The sequence below is a fragment of the Aptenodytes patagonicus genome, chromosome 18, assembly GCF_965638725.1.
Source record: "Aptenodytes patagonicus chromosome 18, bAptPat1.pri.cur, whole genome shotgun sequence".
Classification (NCBI taxonomy): Eukaryota; Metazoa; Chordata; class Aves; order Sphenisciformes; family Spheniscidae; genus Aptenodytes; species Aptenodytes patagonicus.
Window position 1 is genome coordinate 8,859,660 of NC_134966.1, and position 27,153 is coordinate 8,886,812.

Genomic DNA, 27,153 nt, shown 5'->3' on the forward strand with positions numbered 1-27,153 from the left:
TTTGGAGGCTACAGCTGTTATTAACAGCAGAGTTAGTTTAAAAAATTCATTTCCAGGCAGCGTGACACTACATTTTTGGGGAAAGGGTTTCCAGCAAAGTCAAAAATTGAAACCACTTCATTTGCAGTCGAGCAAAACACTGTTTTCAGGCCAATTAACCCATGGAAAAGAATTATTGCTGCAGTGGTACTGCTTCATTTAGAAAACATAGGAACAAAATCTTTGGACTTTTTGGAATCTCTTCCTCCTCTTCCCCTCTAATTTGACCTAAATTTGCTTGATGAGTTCGCTGCAGATGTTTGCCCAGCTCTCCCAGCAGACCCTGGAGCCAGCTGGGGCACCCGGGGACCGGGAATTTGGCCGGCAGCTCCTAATGGCATCTTCCCTCTCCCCATCCCGGTGTCCACAGCATCCGCTCACTGACCCCGCGCTGCCGCACTCTCAGTAAAAGCCCTTCACTCGCTTGTTGTCCGGGTCGAACGGGGACTTGGTGTGTGCTCGGGCAGGGTAGGTCACCCCCATCCGCTCCAGCTCATAGCTGCCGCTCTTCACGAAATCCAGCGAGACCTGCAAGGCAGAGCCACGGCGAAACCCCCGTTAGGTGCTGCAAGCTGCGAGACACCAGTGGGGCACCAGCCCCCTGCCAGCATCCCAGCTCCATCACTGGGCTCTCCCTGCACGCTGGGCAAGCTCCCACATCACCCCGCAGATGTGCTTTCCACAGAAAACATCTCTGCCGTCTTCTCTGCCATCCCAGGAGGATGCACAGAGAGGAGGAAAATAGGTTTTTAAAAGCATTCAGCTAAAAAAATAAAAAGAATGCAGTATTTAATTTTTTTTGAGGGTTGGTTTTTTTTGCCTGCGGATTTTTTCAGTGCCACCCTGTGCAAGGTGCACTTACAGCCAGGCTGTGGGAGCTCATTGCCAGAGGGGCCAGAGCAGGCAGGCTGGGTGAAGGGTGGCACACCCGAACGGAGTCAGCCCCCACTGCCCTGAGCCAGGCCCTGGCTGCAGGAGGGGACCACGGTGGCAGGCAGGATGTCACCGCTTGGTGTGACAAGCGTGAGCTGTCCCCTCTGCCTGGGAGGCTCACCCAGTGCCAGGCAGTGCTGGCGGCTGAGACACCCCAGCACAGGGAAGGGCTGGCAGCTCTCGATGCCGGTGTGCTTTTATCACCTGGAAATTGTCAGCAATTCAGCAACAAACAGAATTTTTGTTTCTCTCTTCTCTGCCTCACCCCTTGCACCTCTTCTGCTCCTCTGGCTCTTTAGCCCCGATGCCACAGAGACATCCCCATCCTGGATCCCCCTTCCCCAGCCCCAGAGTGGGGGAGCATCACACCCGGTTGGCTGCGGGGCCGTATCCACGGGAAGGAAACTAAAGGGCCACATGCAACACAGCAAGGCCCTGAGCAGCCGTGCTGGGTGCCCCACTGCCGGGGAGCTGGGAAGAGGGGGGCTCTCCAAGGGCTCAGGGTTCGTGTGGGGTCTGGGTCCAGCACGAAGCCCACGATGGGGACAGCATGGGGAAGGGTCCCGGTGCGGATCCCCCGAGGGACCTGCCCTCCCGCGCAGCAAAGCTCCCCCCTCCTTCCACAATTACTGCCCAAACCAAGCGGGAGTTATCCCAGGGAGCGGGGAGACGAGGGCTGCACATTAACGTGTGCTTAACGAGCACTGCTTCCTGGCTGCAGCCACCCGGAGCAGCCACGCGAAAGAGCTGGCACGTGCTGGGGACCCCACGGTGCAACCAGCCGTACGCGGTGCCTCTCCCCACAGCTGCCATTTCAGCCCCCGCGAAGCCCAGCAGGCAGCTGCCTGCTGCCCGCCCTGCTGCGCGCTGCCGCGGCAGAGCTTTCCCTCCGGCGGGTGTGCGAGCGGGGAGAGCGGTGCGATGGATGCAGCCGGCGGGGATGCACTCAGCGCCGCTCTGTCGCATCGGTGCCTCGCTGGAGGCAGGAGGGGACCGTCCCCCCGCTACCTCCATCCTGCTGCCTCCGTCACACCGCCTGGGGCAGGCGGGGGTGGCTGGGAGAGCGAGATGTACCAGGGAGGAGAGAGTGAGTGCGAAAGGGGGAAAGGAAAGGAAGGTCTAGGGGAGAACATTCACCGTGGGGAGAAAAGGTGGTCCCCAGGGGCTGCGGGAGCAACTGGAACACAAAACCACTTGACTTAGGAGTCTTGGACTGATGCAGGATTAAAAGTCAAGGCAAGCAAGAGGATGAAAGCACAAGCATATGCACTGCTCTTGGTTTGCAACAGGGAGGGTCCCTGGGGACGTCATCCACAGCCCTCTGTCCCCACATGGGGTCCCTGGCCTCTGCCTACAGCACGCTGCTTAATGAGGGCATCTGATTTACTATCCAGGAGTCTCCCAGGTTAATTAAGAGCCTGCTGCACTCCTATTGGCCATTTCTCCCTATAACATAAGTTATTTCACTACTGCAATTAAATACTCAGTTGCAATTAACATCTGAGGCAGCGCTTGAGCCAGAGAGCACCGCCGGCGCCCCGCAGGGCGACAGCTGGTGAGACCGACCTCGCCGCCAAGCCGTGGCATCCCTCACTCTCCAGCCTCCACCGCGGGGGGAGCATGGGGGGGCTGCCCCATCGTGCTCCCCAGAAGACAGTGGGTTTGCAGTGAGCTTGTGCATACGGCTTCAAAACCAAACAAGTGCCACACTCTGCCCCTGGCAAGCCCCCGCTGCAAGGAAGGAGGCGCAGCCGTCCCCGGGGGCTGGCGGCGGCAGGGGTTCTGTACTCACTGGGCCCCCCGTGGGGTCACGGATGTAGCCGTAGGCGATGGTTTTGTCGATGGCAAATCCGAATTCTGCCCGACGGATGTGGCCGACCACCTCGCCGTCCCTCCAGACCGCCTCCAGGCCGAACATCGGCACCTTCCTGCAAGGCGAAGGCAGAGCTGTTCTCCACAAAACCCCACGTTGAGACCCCATGGGGGGAGAGGGGCTTGGGGGGACCAGACCCTGGCTCTGCCCCGGGCCAGCCCACGTACCGGGGCTCCCGTTGCCCACAGGTTCATTATACTCCCTGCGCTGATCCCAGGTGCTGGCAAAGCCCCTCCAGCCCGATTTGCAAAACCTCCCGCTGTTCTGGGTGAAACAAGATAAACCCACTCCCTCTCACACCATTTCCAGCTCCCATTAAACATCCAGCAGTGAATTTGCAGCGGGATTTAAATTAGAGACGGAATTAGAGCATGGAAAACAGCCGAGCCGGCTTGCAACTGAGCTCCACGTGCATGCCCGGGCGCAGGGGTGGATGGGGATGGCTGAAGGTGCTCGTCCCAGGGCGGCCACTGGCATTGGGTGCTGCCCAGCACTAAGTGGAGCCCAGCAGTGGTACTCACTCCTCAGCGGTGAAGCAGACGAGACGGCGGAAGATGCCCTTGGCTTTTTGAGCCTCCACAGCCTCCCGGCCCAGGAAGGGGATGCTGGACTTGAGTTTGCAGGTGAAGGCTAAGCCTGCTTCTAGAGGGGTATCGTCGGGGCGCAGGTCTGCGTGCCAGTGCCTGTACCCTGCAGAGAGCAAGCATGGGTCACCCAGCCTCTCCCTGCCACAGCAGCAAGCCCAGGTTGAGCAGCATCAGGAGACCAAGACATCACCCCTGCCTCTTGGACGCTCCTGGTGCCCTCGATTCATTTGGCCCTGGACAAAGCACCCTCGAGAGGAGCCCGTATTGGGGAAGTCTCAGCACGGAGTGCTGGCGCTGGTAGCATCTCTGCCAGTAGCTGCCAGACCTCCAGTCACACTAACCTGCCCTCGAAGCTGGGAAAAACTCATTTGCCCTGGTCCCCCGGCCAGAGGCAAAGCAGCGAGTGCTGCTGCAAGGAAAGCAAGAAACCTTTCTCGATGCTGAGGCTGTCGATGGCTCTGTAGCCGGCGTTGGTAATGCCGTGCCGGGCACCCGCCTGCATCACCGCCTGGTAAACCTTCACGCAGTCTGCCTTGGGCACGTGCAGCTCCCAGCCCATCTCGCCGACGAACGACAACCTCATGGCACGGACCTGCGAAATGCAAGAGGCCAAACACCCCTGCGGACAGAGCCGGGCTGTGCAGTACAGGAGAGGCTGTGGAGCCACATGCCGCCATGGCAGGGGGAAAGCCGGCTTGCCCGGGAACCTTGTGCAAACGCCCTGCTTTCGTGGAAGGCATTTCTTTACTCTCCCCTAGTGCACAAAGCCAGGGTCAGCCTGAATTTCTCGTCTCTGAACAGCCTAAGTTTGGCACCTCAAACCCAGCTGTCGTCAGCGCCCAGGAGGGATGGCCAGCGGGCAGAGGGGGCTGCATTCAGCATCCTTTGGCCACTGATCCCAGGGCTGTCTCACCAGCCGGGCTGGAGTTAGACGTGACGCTCTGGCTCCAGCCGGGCTTTTGTCTCCCTCTGCTGATCCATCGACGCCAGAGGAAAGCCCACAGGCACCCCCAGCCCTGCGTCTCCCCAGATCAGCCCGTCAGATGGGGAAGCCGGTCCCCAGCAGGACTGTCCTGCTTTGGGGCACTTCGTGGCTGCTGTCCCCCCCAGGGACGTCCCCGGCTTGGGATGGTGCTCCCACGGCAGAAGCACCCAAAAGCCCTACGCTCCCGGGCAGGGGCTGAGCCCAGCGTCCCGACCCGCACCCTGCTCACCCCAGGGGGATGCTCAGGTCTCCCCCAGCGGAGGTTGTGCCCCAAAGCGTTACTCTCTGCTGCCAAATTAGCTCCAGACCGAATGCATGAAGCTCCAAAGAGGAACGAGCAGATCAGCACAGGGGACTCGGTGCTTCTCGGGGGAAGCATCATTCTCGGAGATATGCCTGCCTGCCTGCAATCCCGGGGGCACAGACATCCCGGCCATGCTGGGACTGCTCTGCCCGTGTCCCCCCAGCCCAGGCAGGCTTGCCTGCATCCTCCTGTTGTCCCTACTGAAACAGTCTGCATTCCCAAACCTTTCCAGGCCGGTTGGGGCCACCCCAGCTCAGGCACCTTCCCTGGAGATACCCCTTGAGTCTGAGCTGCATTTCCCTCTGCTTCATCCCTTTGGATTTCTCCTCTTCCTCCCCCACAAAAATCCCTCTGGTTCATCCCTTCGGATGCACATCAACTGCAAATGCATACCTCGCTTTGGGAGAGAGATTAACTCAAGAGTTTCACGCCAGATTGTGATCTGCAGTCTTAATAAAGCAGTTTTCAGCTAGGAAGAGACTTCCAGGCTGGTTCTGTTGGCCAGGCATGCTCAGCAGCTTTGGGGCTGTCTCGCCCGTGCTGGCTCTGGATGCCATTGGGGCAGAAACTGCCTCTTGCCATTTGCTGAGCTCTTACTACAACCAGGAGCTGGTCTCAGCTGTGCTCTCTAATCCCGGGTATAAACAACAACAGAAAACAGCAGCCGCTGCCCAAAACAGGCAGTGACAGGCATAAGAAGTACCAAAGGGGTGCCCGGGCTCTCCGCTGTGAGGATGGCCAGCGGGTGATGGCCAAGAAACCCAAATCCATCCTTGCTTCCCCCAGCACCCCCGTGCTCTACCGGCACTGCAAAAAGAATGTCCTCAAGCAGAGTTTAAGGCAGCTTTTAAGACACCTTAACCTTTACAATAGAAGTGGAGAGGAGGGAGGAGCACAACAGATATTAGGAATTTATTTTGAGCCTCCTCACAAGCCGTGCCGGGGAGCCAGCCCCTGCCCCAGCCACACAGTGAAGCCCAAAGGCTGGCAATCACCTTTCGAGGTGCACCGACATGAGGGGCAAGGAGAAGCTTTTCACTCTGCACAAAGGTGTCACCTAGTTAGGGAACAGCCAGAGATCAAGCCTCTGCAGCCAGCTACCATCTTCATCGAGGCAGGAGATGCTTTGGGGATTGACAGGCAACTTCCCGGCTCATTAACCCTGCCTGCGACTCAGCAGTCAGTGCCACAGCTAAAGTGCACTTTACTTTCAGGAGCGACTTACTCCCGGGAGAAACTTCCCCTCAAACCACTGCTGCTTTGGGGGAGCGAGCATCCCGGCAAGAGCAGTGAGGCAGAGTAGTGCACCATAGAAAACAGGTATCCTCAGGAAAATTGGGGTGCCAGTCATTAGCTTCGCACAGGCAGGGGTTGGGGGTTGCACCCACATGCGCATACCCCAGGCAGGGTGCACATCCCACCACGGAGACCAAGGGGGATGTCAAGGGCTGGGCTCAGCCGCTCCAGCCGGCTTTCTGCTAAATTCCCCTAGGAACAGGCTTTTCTGTTAGATTTCGACTAGAGCTATGAAATAGCAGCAATTCCTGGGTCTTTCAGCAGCAATTCAAAAGCATTTTAAGCATTCTAGAAAATGAAAACCTGAACTTTACCCTGTATCCAGCAGTGAAATTCAAAGGGGGACCTTTCTCTGCTGTTCAATACAATGAGAGACGCTATATATAAACTCACAAACCAATCGGTAATTTCCAGAGTCATTACCTCTGCTGGAGCTCTCCTTTCACTCCAGCTGATTTTGTTCAACTACTGGGTTCATGCATGAAAATCTCAGTGATAACTTTTTAAAGATGTTGGGTTCAGTTTAATCCCCCTGGAAGGTGATAATATCAGCGAAGGCTTCAGCCCGCTGTCCTGAGAAACCCTCCTACTCTAATTTTGGCATGGGATGGAGTCCCCTGTGCTCACTGTGTGGCGGGGGCCTGACGGAGACCTCCTGAAGGGTGGCCCTGGCAGCAGGCAGGGTGCCCCCCCCCCCCCCCCAGCCCAGAGCCCTTGGGCAGGAAAGCTTTCTTCCTACAGTCAGGGCATTTACACCCAAAAGAAGCCACAGAATTTCTACCAGCTATTTCTTCCGCACAGGACCGGATTATTTGTTGTACACTTGAAGCGGAATGCAAATACACTAATCACGCTCTTAAAAAAGGGAACGTTTATACACCTTTCCCAGGGGATAAGTAGATTATTATGAGATGTTACCAGCTTGCCACAGGCGTGACAGGGGAGGGCGTGGGGAGGGTTGTAACTCACCAGCAGAGACTAAAATGCAGCGTGTTGGACAACCTGCAACAATGAATTGGCCTTCGGGTCCCCCGTGCCACTGTCCCCCCCCAAGGGGACGCTGGCCACACTGTGGGTTTTCGGTACCTGGGGCACAGGGCACACTGATGGTGATGGTTTGGAGGATTAATCAGAGTTGGGCAAAATCCACTCTGGCAGTTGGGCTTAGTCAAACTGCCCTAAACCCTGGCTAGGCTCTTGCTCACAAATCAAGAAGCCTTAATTTGATTTAGCAGCAATCCCTTCAGCAGCCAGCTGCATTCGAATTAAAGCCACTTTAATTCCGAATGAAAAGTGTCCACGTGCGGCTTAACCCAATTTCACTAATATCCATCCTGCCTCCAGCTCCCTGTTTTCCTGCTGCCTTTTACAAGATTTACCGCTGCACCTTCACCCCCTTCGTCTCCCATCACCCCCCCGTCGTCTCTCACCTGCCTGAGAGCCAGAGCGAATGCTCGGCATGGTCCCTCCCGCCAGCCGGCTCCTCCGGGCGGGAGAGGGATGCCTTGGGATCACTGCCTGCCCAGATTTCCCATGGGAAGGCTGGGGTGCAACTCGACCCCCTCTTCCAAAGGGGTGGTTTTGCATTGGAACATAAAAAGGAATATTTCATGCGAGGTAGACATAAATAGGAAACCAAGGCAGAGCTCCTCAGGCAAACCTTGCAAAAGTTTTTTTCCCCCAATACCAAAATTTGCCAGTCGCACATTTCCCCAGAACATTTCTCTTTTGACAAAATGACACTTCATGGTCCCCAACTCTTCTATTTAGGGTGTTTCAAGCAGGCTAAATCAGCAGCTTCTCCTCAAAGAACTGCCACCACCACCTTTTCCCCAGGGATAACTTCACGTGATCTTCACCGGGCGAGACGGGGGAGAGATTTGAGGTGCTTTTCTCGCTGCCCCATACCAGGTGAGACAGAGGAGTCCAACCAAGCAGACAGCGCTGCAAAACCTCACAGCAAACCCCGGGGACTGATCCACCTCTTTGCAACACAGCAAAGGACAACAAACCGCTTTAGGCTGAGCCTTCCTCCCTCCGCACCTCCGAGCGATGCCACACAACGTGTTAAACCCATCGCTGTGGGTCCCAGCAGAGGCGCCGGGCTGCCAGCCTGGGCAAGGTGCATCTCCCATGGCTTGCTGAGGCCTGTGGCACTCAGGACAGCACGCACGTGCCTGCCCCGTGCTCTGCAGGCAGCGCTGCAGGCAGGCAGCACAGGCAAAGCGAGCTCACCTCCGTCTGCAAAACACCGCACCGGCACTGCCTCCCCCGGCGATGCATCGGGGGGCAGGAGCTGGCCAGCACCCCCCCACCCATGACTCCCCACCAGGCACCCAAGCCGGGCAGCGGTGCTGGTTTCCACCATCACCCCAAAGGGCTTCTCGTCCCCTCGCTCTGACACCGAGGGGCTCAGCCCGAGGCATTAACGCGGAGCATTACGATTTCTGCGCTTTTCTTGCATAACTGCTGACGTGAGCCCTGAAGTCTGCACAAATGCAGGATGATCTGCGCTTGTACAGAAAGCTTAAGGTTGTCAGACTTCTCCTGTGATCAAATACACCGGCTCCACAGGCTGCCCAGCCCTTACCGCCAGTGCCTGAAACGCTTTACATTAAATCGTCCCTGGTTTTTTTAGGAGTAGGGAGAAAAGGAGGGGATCTAGAGTGTCAGATAAATCTCTTTGTCACCAGCGCTTGCCCCTAATCCGTGGGAGGTGTCTCTTGTTCCTCCGACAGCGCTGCAAAGCCGTAAGTCACCATGTCCCTTCCCCAAGCTCAGCCCGGGATATGACACTGCTGGACGGGCTGGGAGAGCGGGCTGGCACCTGGCAAGCAAACGGGGAAGAAAACACCCCAGGTTTTGGCCTTTTCCAACAAAAAAAACCCAACAAAACCTCCCAGCCGCCCACTGCAGCAATGTGGATGCAGACAGGTTCCCTAGCAGAGGATGCTCGGCTGCGCAGGCTGGCGGGCGGTCACCCCCGTGAACAGACATCCCTGGGGAGCTGGAGGGCCAGCCCCATCCTACCGTGCATCCTGCGGCCGTGGTGAGTTTGTGGGTGGAGAAGGGGAAGGCCTCGTTGCTGAGGTCGGTGTCGAGCACTTCTTGGAGGACGACGCGGCTGTGGGGAAACAGCAAAGCGGCCATGGTGAAATCATGTAGCTCGCCAGCCTGCTCTGAGGGTTGTCACTAAAACTTGCTTTACCAAAGCAAGTTGCTTGTCCCTCCAAAGGGGAGCAGACGTGGGTGATATGCCATGCTGTGAGAGCCTGGAAAGAAATGCCAATTCCCCAGCAAACGGAGTGTCGCTCCAGCCAGACCATCGCCTCTTGCCATGCGACTCACACCTACCCCTGCCCGACACGGGGACCTGGCCTGCGTCTGAGGCATCCCTCCATCCATCCCTGCATCCCTCCATCCCTCCATGGTCAGGGTGCAAGGAGGGGGCCGCGACGCTCTCCCAACACTCACCTCAGGGGACCCTGGATGCTCATCATGCCCAGCTCCTCCGAGCAGTCGAGGAGTTTGCACTGGAGCTTCATGTCCTGCAGCACAGCAGTGATGTGCGACCAGTTGTGCTGAGCCACGGCCCCGCCGATAGCCAGGTAGTAGCCGTCCCCTAGAAGACACCCCCCGGCAGCCTTTCAGGCTTGAGAGCATCAGGCTGGGGGCGATGCCCAGCTCAGCTCAGGGCTGGTTTTGCTCTCCAGAGGCTGAGCTGCAGCCCTGAGCCTCTCCAGCTTGCACAGCTCGGGGGGACTGCCAAGGAAGGGGGGGGTTAAATATTGCTGGGCCAAGGGAGGGCTTTGGGGCTCTGCTAACATCCATGCTGCCTTTTGTGGGGCTCAGCACAGTGAAAACCAAATGACCATTAAAACCTGAAAGAAGAAAAGGTAAAAAAAGCTGTTCGAGCCCTGGAGGTGCCTGTGCGTGCATGAGCACCACGGGAAGAGAAAAAACTCTTTGTCCCTCAAGAACAACAGCAAAAGCATCTGCTTTTTTGTCCCAGTACGGAACAGACACCAAAGTGCGGAGGGAGCGGGGATCTACAGGTGGGAGCAGGGAGGGCTGCAGCGACCGGGCCATAACCAGTACAGGGTCTGCACTGTATACGAGGTGGAATTTCATCTCGTCAGTAATCCTGGGTGGAAAAATCCCCAGGGATGGGGTTTGAGAGCTGATTAATATGTAATCAATCTTCCCTCTGTCTTTCCTGCCACTACAAAATTGCTCTCTGGTAATCTGTCATAACGATAATAAGTGCAGCCACCTACTGTAACTGGAAAAATAGACTTTGCTGCGATTAAACTCCTCCATTGCCCGACAAACCCTGCAGCTCTGCCATCCGCTTCCCGTCACCCTTCTGCCCCCTGCGAGCACCCCAGATGAGAGGGATGCAGGATTCTCCCACAGGGAGGGAAGAGCTCACTGGCACCCGACCACGCTGGGGCAAAGGTGCTGAGATCGCCCCCCGCAACACCCACCGCCCCGGGCCAGCGCTGGGGGCTGCACCCGCTGCAGGGCTGGTCCCTTCCAAGCAGCAACTCTGAGGGTGACACTGCGTGGGGACGGGGCTCCGCTGGCACTGGGCATCCCGGTGCAAACCTCCCTTCTGGTGGCAGCCCTGGCAGAGCCCGGTACCACCGGGCACGGAGCTTGACAGCACTGCCGGAGCCGAGCTCAGCACCCTCCTCTGCTGCTGCTGCTGCCTAATGCCGTTTCTGCCCTCTGGGCTGACTGCTCTGCTCCATTTCAATTCCCCTTTATTGCAGCTGATAAGAACTTGGGGAGAGGTCAGAGCCGCCAACCGGGGCTGGACAAACCCAATAACACCGATGAGCAGTGCAGGCCCCCGGGGACAAGGCGGATAATCGGGTTACAGGGACTGAGGGGCAGAGGTGGAAAAAGCCAGGTGGCTGCCATTAGGTAAATGCAATCACCCCTGCGCCTGCGGCCCCCCCCCGAGCATGGCAGGGATGGAGGAGGTGCTGGCGGGCCTCAGACCGAACCTGCCACCACGGCTTCCCAGGACTGGAAAGGTCTTTGCGTGCATTGGCGCAGCTGAAAAAGGCAGCGGGAGAGGCTGGGAGCTGAACTGCGGGAGGGCAAACCCAGCTGGCGATCCCCCCCCAGCCCCACGGCGACTGCAGAAACACACCCGACTCCAGCATCCCCGTGCTCAGGGCTTTTACCTTCGAAAGCGGGGGCCAGGGGGGAGGCCGGGTCCCCAGGGCTGATCCGGCTGACAGTCAGGTCGCTTTCCACGCCGCCCCGCTTGTTCAGCATGCAGGTGTACACGGTCGAGCCTGGGGGATGGAGGCGGGCGCCGCTGCCCATCAGCCGGCCCCGGCACAGAGCCACGGCCACGGCAGAGGGAGGTGGGTACCAGGAAAATTTGTCCTCATCATTACATCAGCTGCCACTGCCTGGTTATGCCCTGACTGACCCTGGATGTCCCAGCACCAGGAGGGGGAGAGGAGTGATGCTTTTTCCCCTCGAGATCTGTGTGAGGAGCTGAAGCTGCATCCTTGGAAATGCCTGCAAGTGCCATAAGCTGCCTCACACCCCCAGAGAAGGGGGCAGCTTCTCCCCGTGCAAACCGTGGCTGGTGAGGGTGGTGTTTGATTTACTCCAGTACCCATCACATCTCCAGCTGTGAGCCACAGCTGGAGCCAGAGGGCCAGACCCCCCCCTCCCTCACCCCCCAGCTCAGAGCACATTTGCCCCTCTGTAAATGAGAGCAGAATCCAGCCTCCGGTGAGGACAGGGAAAGCAGTCGCTCTCACACGCTTCCCATACCCTCTGCAAAAACAGCATTTAAAAGAAAAGCCAGTTTGGGTTCCCCCTGGTTTGTTTTGGTCTAAGATGTGATTTCCTAGGGCATCCTGCCAGGGCAGCGCTCAGCAGAGGCAACGCGCAGCCGAAATAAGGGGACTGAGCCAGTACCTGGTGCTTTGCTCACATCGGCAGTAAACAGCCAGTTCGCCGCTTTTGTTGCTTCAGGACCAACCAGGTAGAATTTCCCAAAATAAGACATGTCGAAGAGAGCCAGGGCATTTCTGCACATTAAGCATTCATTCTTGATCTACGATTAAAGCAAACACACCACTGAAGTTGAGCCATATTCTCACTCCACAAAGGGAGACACACGTTAAAACCATTTGTGTAATGGGAAACAATACCAGGACACTCGCCTGGTGCCTTTAAAGGCTGTACAGCTTCAAAACACTCCTGAAAAATCAGGTATTAAATGGAGCAAGCCTGACAGGCCATCCTGTATGCTCAATCCCATTCCTTACCTCACTAACACAGTGACAGTTATCAATTATAATAGTTAAATTTTATCAAATTGGGTTTTTCTCCCAAGCTAGTCTCAAGTCTTTCATTTAGAAAAGCAGCAGTAAAATTCCCGTGGCCTCTCTGCTGAGGCTTCCGAGCGCGGGCCATACATTTCCCTTAATCTTTTTGGAACATTTTTCCCAGTTTTGGGCAAAGCTCGCTGCTTCCCCTCCCTCTGAGCCTCATCAACTCCACCCAAAGCGGCGGTGTGGCACGGGTTCTGCTGCCTCTAACCCCTCCCCGGCTCCAGATGTGCCCAGTGGTTTCGGCCAGGGGGGGGGCACGGGGCTGCCCCCCGGCACTCACGATGTCATGGTGGGGGGGGAAGTCGAAGGTGTACTCGTCCCCCAGCAGCCGGTTGTAGGTGTAGTCCCTGTGACGCTCCTGGCCGTACGCGCCGTAGTAGTCGTAATCCAGGACCTGGCGGGGAAGCGGGAGGATGGGGGCAGTGAGGAAGATGATGCGAGGCCGAAGCCAAGCAGCTGCTCCCAGTTGCGTTCACCCCATGCCAGGAGAGGAGCGGGTCCGTGCAGGACCTGGCTGTGGTGACGGGTCCCCACCCCGGCATCCCTGCCCGCGGTGACGGGTCCCCACCCCGGCATCCCTGCCCGCTGCTCTCTTCAATATATAGAAGTGAGATCAGTGCCTGTTGTTTGGGGGCGTTGCAGGCAGATGCTGCCTGTGGCAGAGGGACAGGCAGACAGACGCACACGACACGCACACGCGGATCTCCCTCTTACCGCTGTTATAGCGAATTAAAGCCCAACAGCTTTTATGGACCCGTTTTGGGGACATGCAACCGCTTGCAGCATATCGCACACCCTGCACACGCAGGACGCATCCTACACGTGTCGGGCACGGCCGGTACCCTCCAGGCTGAACGGCCTCCGAAACGCGTGCCGTGCTTACCGGGGCTGCTCCCCTGGGGCTGAACCAGCCGGGCCTCTCCCAGCCATGCCGCTCCTGGAAAACGCAGCCCTGTTGCAGCAGCTCCTACGCAAGCGAAGCCAGAGAAATGGGAACAAATGGTTAAAAAAAAGCCTTTTCACTGCTTTTTGAGCAGCGTCCAGGCTGCTCTCCTCGAGTGCATTCTCAAGACCCAACTTGTGACCCCTTGGCTTTGGCTATCAGCAGCCAAAATCAGCTCTGCAGTTTGTCTTTTAAAACAGTGGCAAACCCCAGCTGCCTGCAAATTGCCTGATATTTTTGTTCCCCCAAGAAAGGTATTTGCCTGAATGGCAGCCGACGGGCAGGAGTCAGGCAGCCCAGCTGTGCACCCCACCAAAGCTTGCGCTACGGTGCAGGAATTACTGACCGAGAGATGCTAAATCCAGAGAGCAAGATTCCCCCCGATGTTTACAAGACTAATTATATAACAACATTTAAGATTTATATGGCAACCTTCTCATTCCTCCTCTGTGCTCTCAGGAAAATCTCTCTGCACGCAATTAATTAGAGATCCATTAAGATACTGTGTTTGGCGCCTCTGTTCGGAAAAGAATAGATTTTGTTGAACATTTCAGAAATGATTCAGTGTCTATTTATAAAACACAGCACATGTTCTGGAGCTGCATGTATAAATACCAGGCTGTCAGTCAAATGGGCATCGCTTATTAGACATGCTATTAAAAAATAAATTGCATCCTCGGTGACAGAAAACAACTGAGCCGTCAACCAAACACCGGGGGATGGCCGAGAGGGATGTCTGTTTTACTGCTTGAGCCCCTGCTCTCCATTGGAAGAGGAATGGTGCGATATGAATTAGTGACGAGCAGAAATGGGCTTGAGAAATGTGGCTGCTCCTTGCCGGGGCTGGGACTGGGGCTGGCAGTGACGGGATGGGATGAGGCACCGGCGCCAGGTCACCCCGAGCATCTCGGGAGCGGTGGGTGTTTTGGGGGGCTCTGAGTCGCGGCAGCTGCAATGCTGCTGGTGCAGCAAACCGCTGGAAACTGGTGGTTTTTTCTCAAGTGCTGCATCTTGAAAGCGCTCACTTATGAAGATTTGTGCAAGGAAGCAGCTGGCGAAGGCGGGAGCAGGGAGGAGCCCTGGCTGGCAGCTACAGGGAGCAAAACCAGCGGGGACTTAGGGGGTGCCGGCAAAACCGCCTCCACGGAGGCACAGCTGCTCCCCACTCTTCCCGCATCCCTCCCCGTGACCCGACCTTGCTCTGCATTGCGAGATGCTGTTTTGGGGAGGAAAAGCTGCTGCTGAGCTGCAAGCAAGGCATGGCGAGCTGGAGCCAGGAGATCACCGTGGGCATCCGGCATCCCACAGCCCTTGCAACTGCCCCCGAGCCAGACTGGCAGTGAATGAAATAAGCCTCTGGGCCCTTCTCTCCACTTTTCCTTTGCCCAGCGACCATCACCGGGCTCTTAAGCCGTATCTGCTAAGTTAAATCTTAGGGGAATGCTTGGCATCTCTACCATTAAACTGTCCATGGCCCCAGCACCCTCGCAGTGTGCACCTAGCAAGCTTTGGGATTCAGCAGGGATCTTCCCAGGATGGATGGATGGGAGTAAGGATGCGGCACGCTCCTTTGGGGAGCAATACAGCTGCGGCCAGTCCTTGCCACCTCTTTTTTGCTGCAAGGGTGCTGTGAAGGTCTCCCACTGCTCCTCACAAGGCAGCCCAGGTCAGGGTGCGTGTCCTCACCTCGTGCAGGGGGTCCTTCCTCACATTGCGCCCTGCCAGCGGCTCGTCGTGGGGGAAGACGACGGAGTAGTTCTTGGCGTAGGACTCATGGCTCCGCTCCCGGATCCAGCGGTTGTTGTCAGTGAGGGAGTGGTGAAACCTCCTGGAAGGCAGGGAGATGGAGGCCACCTGGATGAGCCCACCGGCTCACAGGGTGCCTCCTCACCCAGGCATGGCCCTCTTGGCCAGACCCAGATGTGGATGCAGCTGCTGTGGTGTAAAATTGCTCTTTCTGCACGCCTTTCATGGGTCGGAGAGCAAAGGAACCAAGCGGGGCTTGGTGCTGGCCACGCCGCAGCGCTGCCCACCAGAGCTGGGCGCTCACTGCAGCCCCCACCGAGCTCCCCAGCCCTGCTCCAGGCACGTGTACCCCAGAGCAACCGGGAGCAGAATACAGCACTGTTGGAGGGAAAAAAAATAGAAAAAGAGGAGAATTGAAGTGAATTCTGCTTCACTTCAGCGTGGGGCCGGCCTCAGAGCATGCCTCGTGCACAGCCCGGGTTTAAACGCAGACCTGACGAAGGAAAGAGCCTTGGACATTCCTTACATTTTTCATCCAACTCTCCCTGGGCTGAAAGATAAATAAAACCCCAAGCATTTTAAATTTGTTTGACATTTTTTCATCTTTCAAACAGAAAAGCTCCTTGAAGGAATGTGCCAGCTCAGCACATGCTCAGGTTATTATTACCAGAGACCTATAACTCATGGAGAGCAGCCCTGGGCGCCAGTGGCACCTTTCCCGTCCTCCGCCTTCAGCAGGCAGGGAAGCGCGGCTCTCTGAATTACCACCGGCTCCTCTCCAACCCAAAGCCCCCAGGAGGTCTGGAGAAAGGGAGGCAGGCAGCAGGCGAAAGGCAAGACAAAATGTCACCTATAGGGCCTTTTAAAACAATATTTCCAGCTTCCCTCCCCGCTGCCTGGGTGCAGAGGAGAGGCAGGGCACTGGGGCCGAGCCCTGCAGTGGTGCAAGCAACGCAAGCAATGCTCCCCAAAAGCAGCCATGGGCTTGCTGTGAGAGCAGCTGCCTCTTCTGCCGGCATGGGACAGGCAGCAGGTGACACATGGCATGTCACCGGCACCCCCAGCTGCCCCATCAGCCCCGGCCCCTTCACCGACAAGCTGAATGTTTGACAGCGGCAAGAGGAGCAACAGCTGCCAGATGAAATATTTACAAGCGAGTGTTTTGAGAGGATAAATATTTAAAAGTGCAGAAAAGGGAGTTATTTAAAGAGAAGCTTAGTAATTGTCACCAAAAGAAAAAAAACGGGACTGACATCAGCTTGATGACGGGCAGACAGGATACGGGGGATGCTCGGGTAATCCAGATGCAAGGGCTGGAAAGCCCCCGGCCACTGTCTGATCGGGGCCGGGGTCCCATGGCGCAGGTCAGCCCCAGGACGGCTGCGGTTGTGCCAACGCGCCTGCCTAACGATGCACCAGTGCCTGCCCTGCCCGGGGATTTCTCCTTCCCGGGCTTGGCCCATCGCTGGCCCGGCTGCAGGGCTGGTGGAGGAAGGCTGCTGGAGGCATCTCCCGCTGACTTCTGCAGGCACCAGCACCGACTCCCTTCTCCTCCCAGCCCGAGTCAATGAGGTGTTTACCAGCTTTGTCACTAAAGCAACACGATCTTAAAAGCTTTGTCCCTGACAAGGTGGTTGCTGTCGCTAGCAGCCCTATAAGAAAGCCCAAACCCAATCAAATATAATTGAGCAAGTCAAAAGCAATTACAGAGCCAACATCTGCACAGTCAAAACTCCCGGCCCATGTCGTGCTGCAGAGGAGGGGGAAAGCTAATCTTTCTCCTGTTGAAATCATCACCCCCGATTATTAACTTAGAGGATTAGGCACGGCACTAATTGAACAACAACAAAACCCAAACGTAATTACCCTGTCCTTTCCCATCACTGCAATCTCCTCGCGTCTGATGGAAGCTGTTTGCATAGAAGCGGGATGAGGCAAATGAGATAAACCCCACATGTAAATTCATTAAAGCCATCAAGTGTAATTGATTCCAGCTCCTCAGAGGGACACAGGCTGCGGCACAGACGCTGCCTGACACCCACTCCCAATGCCAGCATCCAGCCCTGCCTCGAAATCCATCCCCAAGGACCACCCGCAGATGAAGGGTATCAGCGAAGGAGGCCACAGCCCGCGGGGACCTGGGGCAGCCGGGGTGACTTGCCTGATGTCGTAGCCATACATGTCCTTCTCTGGCCGCCCATGGATGATCCAGTGAGCCAGCTCCCTCCCGCAGCCACCTCCCAGCATCATCCCTGGGGGAAGAGGCGAGGACCCAGATGAGGCCAGGAGGCCAAGCGCAGCTGTGGATGCCGGGCTCTGCCCGGAATATGATGCCCACATTGGGATGCCCGAGGTGCGATCCCTTCGGGTTTCTCTTACCGGCGCTGTTGAAGCCACAGCCAAGGAAGAAGCCTCGGACTTCTGGGGCTTCCCCCATGAGTGGCTTGTGGTCGGCCGTGAATGACTCTGCAAGACAGAGAGGGGCATGTGCCAGCAAGGCCAGGGCAGGCGTTTTGGGGACACATCAGGTACTTTAGGAGCAGGGTTCCTACAACTTCCCATGCTGCCCTCATACTGCTCCTGCTCCCAGAGAGACAGCGTTGGACCAACACCGAGCACTTCCCAGCATCTCAGCTCGGGCATCCCCCACCTGCGCCGCTCCAACAGCGCCCAGGCAGCAGAGGCCGAAGGGAAGGTTTCCCTGATACTGGGATGCCCAGCATCACGCAGGGGTCTTGTGCAGGCTCCTGAAGCAAATATACATACATATATATATACATATATTTGCTTCAGAAGCTTGCATAAATATACACATATGCATGCACACACACATATGTATGCACATTGCACTGCCGGTGGCAGAGGCAGGCACTGGTGGCACAAGGCAGCTCCTTTGCAGCCCTGTGCGTTGCGCAGTCTGTTCCTGCACCGTTGAGACCCTGGGCTCGGGTTAACTGTGCCCTCCATGCTCCCGGGCAGCTCGGCAGCGCTCACTGCATGCCAGCACTGCAGGGGGAGGACCTCGGTGTTAAGGTTTAGATCGAAAATTTGTGAAGCAGAACGAATCCCCAGCCAGAAGGGGCACGAGGCACTGCGGCGGCTGAAGCAGCCTCTTTCTTTCTCACGCTCCCCCAGTCGAGGGAGCTGCACAGACCCATTCATTGCCTCTTCAACACCTGGGCCATATTTCATTTTTATGACTATTTTTCACCTTCATCGGTTTCTGCTGGGAAATTTCATTAATTTAAGCTACTTTATTCAGCTGAGGGATTGCTGCTGATGTCGCCCAAGGCTCCTGTGCTAATGATGTCTCATGCTGCCAGCTCCTGCTCCCCGTAGGGCTATCAACCACGGCCCCTGTGCAAATCCCCAGTAGGGAGGACAGAGCAAAACACCCTGACAGAGGTGTGCAATCCTCCTCCCTATTTTATGGTGGTTCATCTATCCGTGCGAAAGGAGAGAGGGAAGACAGAGTTCAGTCTGGTCCTTCCCCTGCTCAGCAGTGCCCAGCTTGTTTCCCAAGATCTCTGTGCTCAGGAGAAGGCAAAAGAGGAGAGTCAGAAGATTATTTCATGCCAATATCCCCTTACCGATACGCCAGGCTACAAATTCACTGAGTTAATGGAGCAACACCCAAAGCACCTCCCCTTAACCAGGGGTGCACGCCAGCCCTGCTGACTTTGCACTGGGACGGTTGCTGAGTGCTCACACTGGACCTTGGCCCGCCCGGCTGCAGGGTTGGATCAGCAGCCGGAGCAGAAACAGCTTAAACCACGCCGATTCAGTCTGCTTTCGCCCCTTGTGCCTGAAGCACTGCGCGGTAGCTGTTCTGGTGGTGAAATATTTACCGGACAGCAGAAAGGACAAGCGTTTGCTATTTGCTTCAGTCCAGCGTGACTCAGCTGTCGCAAGCAAACCAGCTGCTGGTTTAAATCAAAAAGTAGAAAAGCAGGAGCGCTGACCCTTTGGAAATCACATTACTGTACTACAAATACGAGACATTTATCTATTAGAAGTCAGCTCCCCACCGGAGGCCACCAGCTCTGCTTACACCGCAGTTTAATCAAACCCGCCATACCCAGGGCCAAGCCCTCCACCTTGTACATGTCACGTTTTATCTGCTGTGGGGCAGGAGATGTGCCCTACTTTCCCCTTGTACAGCAGCACCGCTCCCTCCCCGAGGGCCTCGAGGGTTTCCCTTTAAGTGCTTCAGCAAAAGGGGATTTTTTTTAATTTCTTTTTTTTTTTTTTTTTAGCATGTGGTGGATTTCAAGGCCAAACCAAGTGTGCAGGGCTCGGGTTCGACGGCTGGCATCGCTGCAGCGATGCTAAGGCCTTTAACTCCACACCAGACAGCCTGGGATGTAAATCGGGGTAAACCTAATGTCATTGGCCCAGAAGCAAGTAGTAAAAATAATAATATAACACTTGGTAAATAACGGCCACTGCTTGAAAAAAAATCTGCCCCTGAATTCCCCAGTCCAGTGGCCACAACATCGGCTGTAAATCTGCGCTAGCCACCCCCCGGTTTGAACCAAGGCAATAAGCTCCCCGGGTATTTCTCCACTTAGGCTAAGCCTGGGATGCCACCCCTCGGAAGATGCGACCATTGCAGCCAGACCACGGGCGCTTTCTCTGCATTCAGAGAGTTTTTCTTCTCCCCAGGTTATGAAGTTTCCCCTTGCCTCCGGCAAGATCCTTGGAGGAACGCAGCCACCCCGGTGCCACCCCTGCCACATTACCTGGCCCGCAGACGGTGGATTTAATGCCCGTTTTCTCCAGCACCGGTACTCTGTTGATGGCACCTTCAATGTGTTGCATGAAAACATCCCAGTCCAGATCAAAAAGGCCAAAAGCAAATTTTTCAGATACCTGAAGGTGGGAAACAGGAATTGGGACACAAAATAGAGTACAGCTGAGAGCGTAAGAGCTTCTCAGCTCTGGCAGCCTCAGAGACCATAGAAAATCGAGGCTGCTTTGCAGACTCTGGTTTCTCTGGGTTTTCATGAACAGCCCAGCCAAAGGTCTGGGGCAGAGCCCGAATTAAGACACCTGCACCCGGATAAAGGGATGACGCAGCAGGGCAGGGAGCGCACGGTGGCCTCTAAATCCCCCCCCCCGCCCAGCCTTTTCATCTCATTCCTGTTGCCTCTGCACCTTGTACAGACAGACGCAAAGGGAAGAAGCTGTCCCGTGCTTTCCCCACCGGCCGCATGGAGGTTGGTACCTGCAGGAGCCGGGGGCTGAGGCACTCACACCTGTGCCCCCCCCTCCAAGGTGGGAAACCTGCCTCATTCCCCCAGAAAACCTCCCAGCACTGCTCACCTCCTCCCAGAAGATGGGGTTTGACTCATATCCACCCACGGAAAGGGCATCGCCTTGGAGACGGAGATACACTGAGGCATCGTGATCACGAACGTTTGGCATGTTCTGAAAAACGGGGAGGGGGAGCGGAGGGGTGAGAGGGGGCCGAGACCCATGGGGTCTCCCAGCATCGCCCTGGCAAGGCTGATCAGGATGAGCTGGGGGTCTGGGGCACAGGGTCAGCTCCTGCAGCAGTGACCCGCTGAGGATGGGAGCAGTGGTGGTTCCGTGGATGTTCCCACAGCCCCGAAATCTGGGTGCCCACATTGCCCCAAGGGGAAGACACCCAGGTCAGTTCCAGCAAACCTGGCCGAACTACGGGCAAAGCGGCTTACGCAGGCAACGATGCTGCGGGCAGCGTGCCCGTTCAGCAGGCCCGAGCCCAGGCACCCAAGCTGGAAGCCAAGTCTTGCACAAATCCTGCCTAATTAGCAGCCGGCGAACTCCAGCGCTGCGGGCAGGAGCCGTGCTGTGGGTGCATTTGCACGCAAGCCGGGGCAGCAGCGCCTCGGCTCTCCGGCTGCTCCGCCGCGGCACAGGCAGCACCGGGGATGCTCAGGGGAGCGGCAGCAGCCGCTGCGGTTGATCCCAGCTTGGGAAGTATCACTCCTCCGCCACCCACCTCCGCGGGAGGATGCAACAGCACAACACGGGGGCAGCGGTGCGCAAAGAATGAGGGATTTGTTCTCGTGAATAATGGATAGAGAAACATTTAGATAGCACGGAAGTATTGGTGTAGGGCCTACTGCAATTCATAGAATCATAGAATCATAGAATCACTGAGGTTGGAAAAGACCTCTAAGATCATCGAGTCCAACCGTCAACCCAACAGCCCCATGCCCACTAAACCATGTCCCTAAGTGCCTCATCTACACGTCTTTTAAATACCTCCAGGGATGGGGACTCCACCACTTCCCTGGGCAGCCTGTTCCAATGTTTCACCACTCTTTCAGTAAAGAAATTTTTCCTTACATCCAATCTGAACCTCCCCTGGCGCAACTTGAGGCCGTTTCCTCTCGTCCTATTGCTTGTTACTTCGGAGAAAAGACCGACATCCACCTCGCTACAACCTCCTTTCAGGTAGTTGTAGAGAGCGATGAGGTCTCCCCTGAGCCTCCTTTTCTCCAGGCTAAACAACCCCAGTTCCCCCAGCCGCTCCTCATCAGACTTGTTCTCCAGACCCCTCACCAGCCTCGTTGCCCTTCTCTGGACACGCTCCAGCACCTCGATGTCCTTCTTGTAGTGAGGGGCCCAAAACTGAACACAGTATTCGAGGTGCGGCCTCACCAGTGCCGAGTACAGGGGCACGATCACTTCCCTGCTCCTGCTGGCCACACTAAATGTGTGTCAGCTCATGTTGACAAATGGAATTAAGCGGATTGAACAGGAGGCACCGGGGTCTGCAAGCTGCAGCCTCTTCTCTGAAAAGCCTCTTTCTCACCGTGTTTGTACGGCACAGCGGAGTTACTGGGATATAAATGTAATCATTGACACCAGCACTTTTTAAAATGAGGCACCTCGGACTGAAAAGTTAGACACAGACTGTGTCAGTGGGATGGAAACCAACTAACATGTCATCCTCAAAGCCCTGGTGCCTGAATGAATGAGTTCTCCTTTGACTCCTGAACAATTCTCTGCAGGCAGACGGCAGGAACAGATTTCTTGGGAGAGTTTAGAAACACTTGGAGAGCTACACCTCTGCCTGCCGGCGCCTGGGGCTTGTTCAGAAAGCATTTGGCATCTTTATGAACGCTGCTATCAGACACCAAACACATCAGAGACCCCATAATAATTCTACCGAGACAAAAAAAAAAAAAAGGAATTCTCCTGCTAGCCATAACATTGTTAAATATTAAATACAACTCTGTTAAAGGTAGTCTGATAGGCCTGCTAGGAGGAGAAGCTGCTGGGTGTGCACTTCCCCGGGTGCCTGCAGAGCTTGGCCTGGCAGCACAGGCTTGCACTGAAGGCAGGAATGTGGGGGGGATCCCACAAGTCTGGGCGTGCAGGGGGGTCTGTCCCATCTCCCCCTGCCACGTGCAGGGGCGCAGGAGCCTGCGCTGCTCTCCAGAGCAGAGGAGCTGATCTGCAGCCACGCGGGACTGACCTGAATGCCCTCGATGCGCTCGGTCACCACGTAGGCGTGATGCATCCCCACCAGCGGCACGTGCACACCGGCCAGCTGGCCCAGGGCTCGCGCCCACACGCCTGCAGAGAGAGCAGCCCCACACTGAGCACCTCTCCATCCTCCACACCCCGCCAGAGAGCTGCGGCGGTCTGGGGGTGACAGCCAGATGGGGGGGACAAGGGCTGATGCAGACCCTCCGGCTCACGAGATGCAAAGCCACCCCCTGCCCTGAGGCCGCAGCCCCGGTCACCCACCTTCCCCGCTGTGCTTTGCACGCTGTACCTGCGCAGTTCACCACGCAGGGAGTCTGGATGGTCCCGTGGGCCGTCTCCACCGCATACACCCTCTTCACCCCAAAATTGTCAGCTCTGACCTGGATGCCGGTGACCGGGCAGTTCTCTATGATCTGGTGGCAGAGGAAGGGCAGCAGAGTCACAGCAGGGTCGCAAGGGCAGTGGGACAACCCGGCTCGCCTGACATCTAGCCCCCAAATCTGGGAAAGGTGAATCTAAGCAGCAGTCTGGCAATGGCCATCTCCTTTTCTCAACAGCTCTTACCGTTACTGCTGATAACAACATACCCCTCCTCAGCTGCAGACTTAAACCACTGCTCTCTGCACTGCAGTTGCAGAGGATATTTATTATTTACACGCACATGAGCAAAGCAATGCACCAAGGATGGGCTGGTAAGTCCCTGCCTCGAGGAATGGATTGTGTTACCTGACCCTAAAACCTCCACTCTCCCGAGGAACCTGCCTTGGGCGCTGCCTTGTCTTGCTCCTAAAGGTCTTTTTTTCATCCTACATTTTCCCTGGATCTCGCAGCTCCTGCCAGCTTCGTCGCTGTGACCCAAACAGCCATCAAAGCTGAACAGGACAACGCCCTTCACGGGCAAAGACCTGATGCTGCAGGAGCAGCGCTGCTCCAGTGGGAAAGGAGGAGATGGGGAAGGCAGAGGATGAAATCTCCTCCCAGGGTCAACAGGCATTAATGAGTAATTACTAATTAGGAACTACCGTAGCGCCTCTGGCAGTTGCTGCTCTGGCAAGAGTTGAGCAGGTACCAGCTGGATCCATGGTGCCGTCCTTGGGGACGTACAGCGTGCCGTACAGGTCGTCGATGTTCATCAGTGGGTACAGGTCCTTGGTCTGCGACGGGGTCAGGACGTAGGACTCCACGCCGTACACCTTCCCCAGCTGCCAACCGGACAAGAAAACCGGGAGCTCAAGCAGGCAACAAAAGCTTTGCTCATCACTTGCTGCTGGAGGAGGAGGAGGCCCCCAGGGTGTGTTTCTCTCCCAGATGAGGCAACTGCTGCCCCAAGGCAAGCCCTAAATCCAGCGTGGGGTGGGATGGTCTGCACAGATCTCAGGGAATATGGTCCCGTATTCACATACAAGCTGCCTGTGCAGCTGGATAAATGATGCTACCACTCCTGTGGAACTGGAAAAATGATGCAACCACTACCTGAAAGGGCAAAAATCCACGGCTGGATTTAATTTTGCCTACTTTGCCAGCATTTTGCCTGATTTCAGCAGCCTTACGGAAGCCAGGAGGCTGCCCTGGAAGCCCACCCCAGGCCACTCCAGGTGGGAAGGCAGGGAGGGACGGGCCATTCGGAGACCCGGGTGCTCCGCAGCCCTGGGACCCCCCAACCCTGCTCCCGCGGGCAGGAGATAAACGCCACCTCCCGCAGCCCACCCGGCCGGGGGGACGCACCGAGGGGCTTCTCCCTACCGACATGAGCCTCTTGTACTCATCGAGGCGCTGCTTGTTGGAGGCGATGAAGAGCCCTCCGTTCTCCACCCAGCCGGTGTGCAGCCCCGTCTCCGCCGGCAGCTCCCGGCTGACCACGTCCCGCGTGTGTGCCAGCAGCTCCACCTCCACGTCGCTGGGACGCAGCTGCCACAGCAGACCTGGGGAAGGGGGTGGGGGGGTGGGGGGGTGTTGGGGGGGGTGTGGAGGACACACACGCACGACACACAGCCCGCGGGTGGGACAGGCGGTTCCGCAGCCCCTCCAGCACCCGAAGTGAGACGCAGAGGCGGGGGGGGGGGGGGGGGGGGGCCGCCGTCCCACGCGTGGCGTGTGTCACCCTGCCGGGGTTCTTGCTCCATCTCGTGGCGACGTGGGAGAGCTACAAACCATCGATTTCTATTTTCCTTGGGCATTAAATGAATGGGAAAAAAGGGGGTTTATGCAGCAGCCGACCCCAAAAGAAACAAACCCCCAAAAAGCTTATTGAATTAATCTTCCCTAGCTCCCCCCTCCCTGCCAAAGAAAATTGGCCTAAAGAAACAAAAAAAGGTGTGGAGATAAACTGTTTAGTTTTCCCGTGGTCATGTAAAACTTTTAAAAAAAGAAAATTTGGGGGATGTTTTCTTAACAAAAAGTTATGCCGGAAGGAAAAACAGAAACCCTGAAATTCTCCCCACTTAAAGCCAGAACTCTCCGACACATCCAGAGCCAGCCTGCGCAACGGATCCGCTCCATGGGCAACGGCACATCCCAAGCCGTGTGCATCCCCGCGCCCGCCGCCCCCACCCCAGGGAGCACCCGCGCTGTGCCCACCGCCTCACCGGCCGTGTGCCAAGTGGTGCCCGAGGTCAGGCGGTCCCTCTCCAGCAGCACGACGTTGGTGACACCCTGCTTGGCCAGGTGGTAGGTGGTCTGGCAGCCCAGGCTGCCCCCCCCGACGACCACCACCTCGGCCGAGGGCGGCAGGGGCCGGCTGGGCTCCCCAGTCCCAGAGCCTTCCTCCTTCAGCGTCTTCTGGTACGGGACGCTCTTCTTCGCCGTGGGGCCCGTCGCGCTGCTGAAGGGCCGGGGGCTTCTCCAGGGGGCTGGCAGGCAGCGGGGGGCGGCTGCCCGCAAGGCGCAGCTCACGTAGGACATCTCCACCTGCAAATCCCAAAAACACCTCGCTGGCACAGGCAGGGGACCCTCGGCCAGCCCAGGGGCTCCACCACCGTTTCGGTGGTAGCGGTATCTCCGGGTGCTGTGCAAGGGGCTGAGCAGCTCGCAGCGGCTGGAGCGAGCGCCAGGGCACGTCCTTGCGCAGGCTGCTGGGACCCCCTTCCAGCAGGGAAACGGGATCCCAGTTGCACGTGTGTGCGGCTCCCAAACACCCTTCGGAGGGGCCCCGCTTAAAAAAGGGGCTTGGAAATGCACAGGGCATGGCAATGCCTGTGCTCACTCACGCCTGCAGAAACCACTTTTTTCTTTTTTTCCCTTTTACCCAGGAGCCTGGTTGGCCACAATGAAGGCGCAAGGTTTGCTCCCTATCAAAAGAGGGCAGCGCAATGGCTGCTGGTGGGGGACGGGGACAGATCCTGCCTGCAGACACCCCAGCCCCTGCTCCCAGGGCTCCTGGCTGAGGACATGGCTCGCAGTTTGCTCAGGGCGCATGGTTTTGGGTGCACAAGCGGGGGTGCAGCGGGGTCTTGCAGGCCAGCGCCACCCCCTCCCATGCGAGCCATGGGCCATGGGAGGGGGCCGCCCCAGAGGTCACCCCACCGAGACACCCCGTTCGCTACCACGCACCCGCTGTCCCCACACTGTCCCCCCGCAGCCCAGCAAAGCTGCAAACTCCCGCTCGGGAAATCCCGCGACACCCGCAGGAGTTTCTCGGACAGCCCACGGCAGGTTCCCACCGCCCGGCGGCTGCTACTTGCCAGCCTCCACTCTCCGGCGAGGCTCGCTCTGGGCTGGCTTTCCCTGCCGCGATGGCCGTGGGGCCCCTGCCTTCCTCCGATGCTCTCCTCCTCCTCCTCCTCCTCTTCCGTGCACGGCCGTCCCTTCAGCCTCTGCTGCAAAACACATTAACCAGTGCCGGAGGAGAGCGGAGCCAGCCCAGGCGGCTGAGGACGAGCTCTTATCCTTCTCGTGGCTCTGCTACTTCCCAACGAAGAAGAAAAGTCAGGCAGAACGGAGAAATTCGAAATAGGGAGGAAAATGCTGCTTTTCTCCCCGGCTCGGTGCCCGGCAGAGAACAAACAGCCCAGCTGGGGCCAGCGGGGGCTCACAGCCTCCCGGGCTTGCTCGGTGCTGGCTGGAGCCGTCAGCTGGATGCCAGAAAGCAAACACAGCAAGGAAAAGCACCATCTGACCCTCCTGCCAGAGTGCCCAGCAGTTACATTTTAAGAGCAGAATTAAAATAAATTTACACGTTTCCTAAGCCAGACCCAAGAGCTCAAAGCAAAGGTGGGAACACCAAAAAATTTAATTTAGAGAGGGTAGGAAAGTAAACGTTTGATTTAGATCTCCCAACCTGAAGGTTTATTGTTCCTCCTGCCCAGGACTCACCCCTGAAATTAGGGCCTGTTTGGGCAGGATACGCAGGTGACGCAAGTTCTTTAAAGGCGGCTCTGAAGGGCCTGATTCAGATATCTCGGAGAAGCAGGGGTCGGGGTGGAGCCAGGGTTTGGCCGGCGGTTGGTGGGGTCGGGCTCTGAGCAGCATTGTGGTCCCTGCAGCGTCCCCCTGGCAGCGTCGCCTGCCCATGGCCCCGTGGAGCCCCGAGCAGCCCAGGGAGGGTGTTAAGGGGGGGTTTTAGCATTCAACAGCACTGTGACCCTGGGAAGTGCCC

The 27,153-nt window shown here is 57.1% G+C and overlaps 1 protein-coding gene across 2 annotated transcripts; it reads right to left on the bottom strand.

The window, feature by feature from the left end:
* SARDH (sarcosine dehydrogenase) lies at positions 1-26,561 on the bottom strand. Of its 2 annotated transcripts, none has more exons than XM_076355381.1 (21): positions 26,240-26,561; positions 25,145-25,466; positions 24,303-24,481; positions 23,582-23,761; positions 22,849-22,972; positions 22,546-22,646; positions 20,400-20,504; positions 19,817-19,946; positions 17,454-17,540; positions 17,236-17,326; positions 15,015-15,156; positions 13,269-13,352; positions 12,666-12,779; positions 11,967-12,105; positions 11,213-11,326; positions 9,492-9,639; positions 9,048-9,141; positions 3,862-4,024; positions 3,367-3,535; positions 2,765-2,900; positions 1-567 (listed from the first exon to the last, which is right to left on the bottom strand). In XM_076355381.1, exons 2-21 carry the CDS (start codon positions 25,458-25,460, stop codon positions 442-444), a joined length of 2,742 nt encoding a protein of 913 aa, XP_076211496.1. In that variant the 5' UTR covers positions 25,461-25,466; positions 26,240-26,561; the 3' UTR covers positions 1-441. The 2 variants fall into 2 exon arrangements, with proteins under 2 accessions (XP_076211496.1, XP_076211497.1); XM_076355382.1 differs by lacking the exon at positions 26,240-26,561 and adding an exon at positions 26,109-26,166.
* Positions 26,562-27,153: the final 592 nt, after the last annotated feature.

What these genes read in the sequence shown, in the direction of transcription:
- SARDH (XM_076355381.1), bottom strand. Translation starts at nt 25,460, where the DNA reads ATGTCCTACGTGAGCTGCGCCTTGCGGGCAGCCGCCCCCCGCTGCCTG. An exon ending in AGCGCATCGAGGGCATTCAG is followed by an intron (nt 20,505 to 22,545) that starts GTCAGTCCCGCG and finishes CCCGTTTTTCAG; the next exon opens with AACATGCCAAACGTTCGTGA. An exon ending in ACCCCATCTTCTGGGAGGAG is followed by an intron (nt 19,947 to 20,399) that starts GTGAGCAGTGCT and finishes TCCCACCTTCAG; the next exon opens with GTATCTGAAAAATTTGCTTT.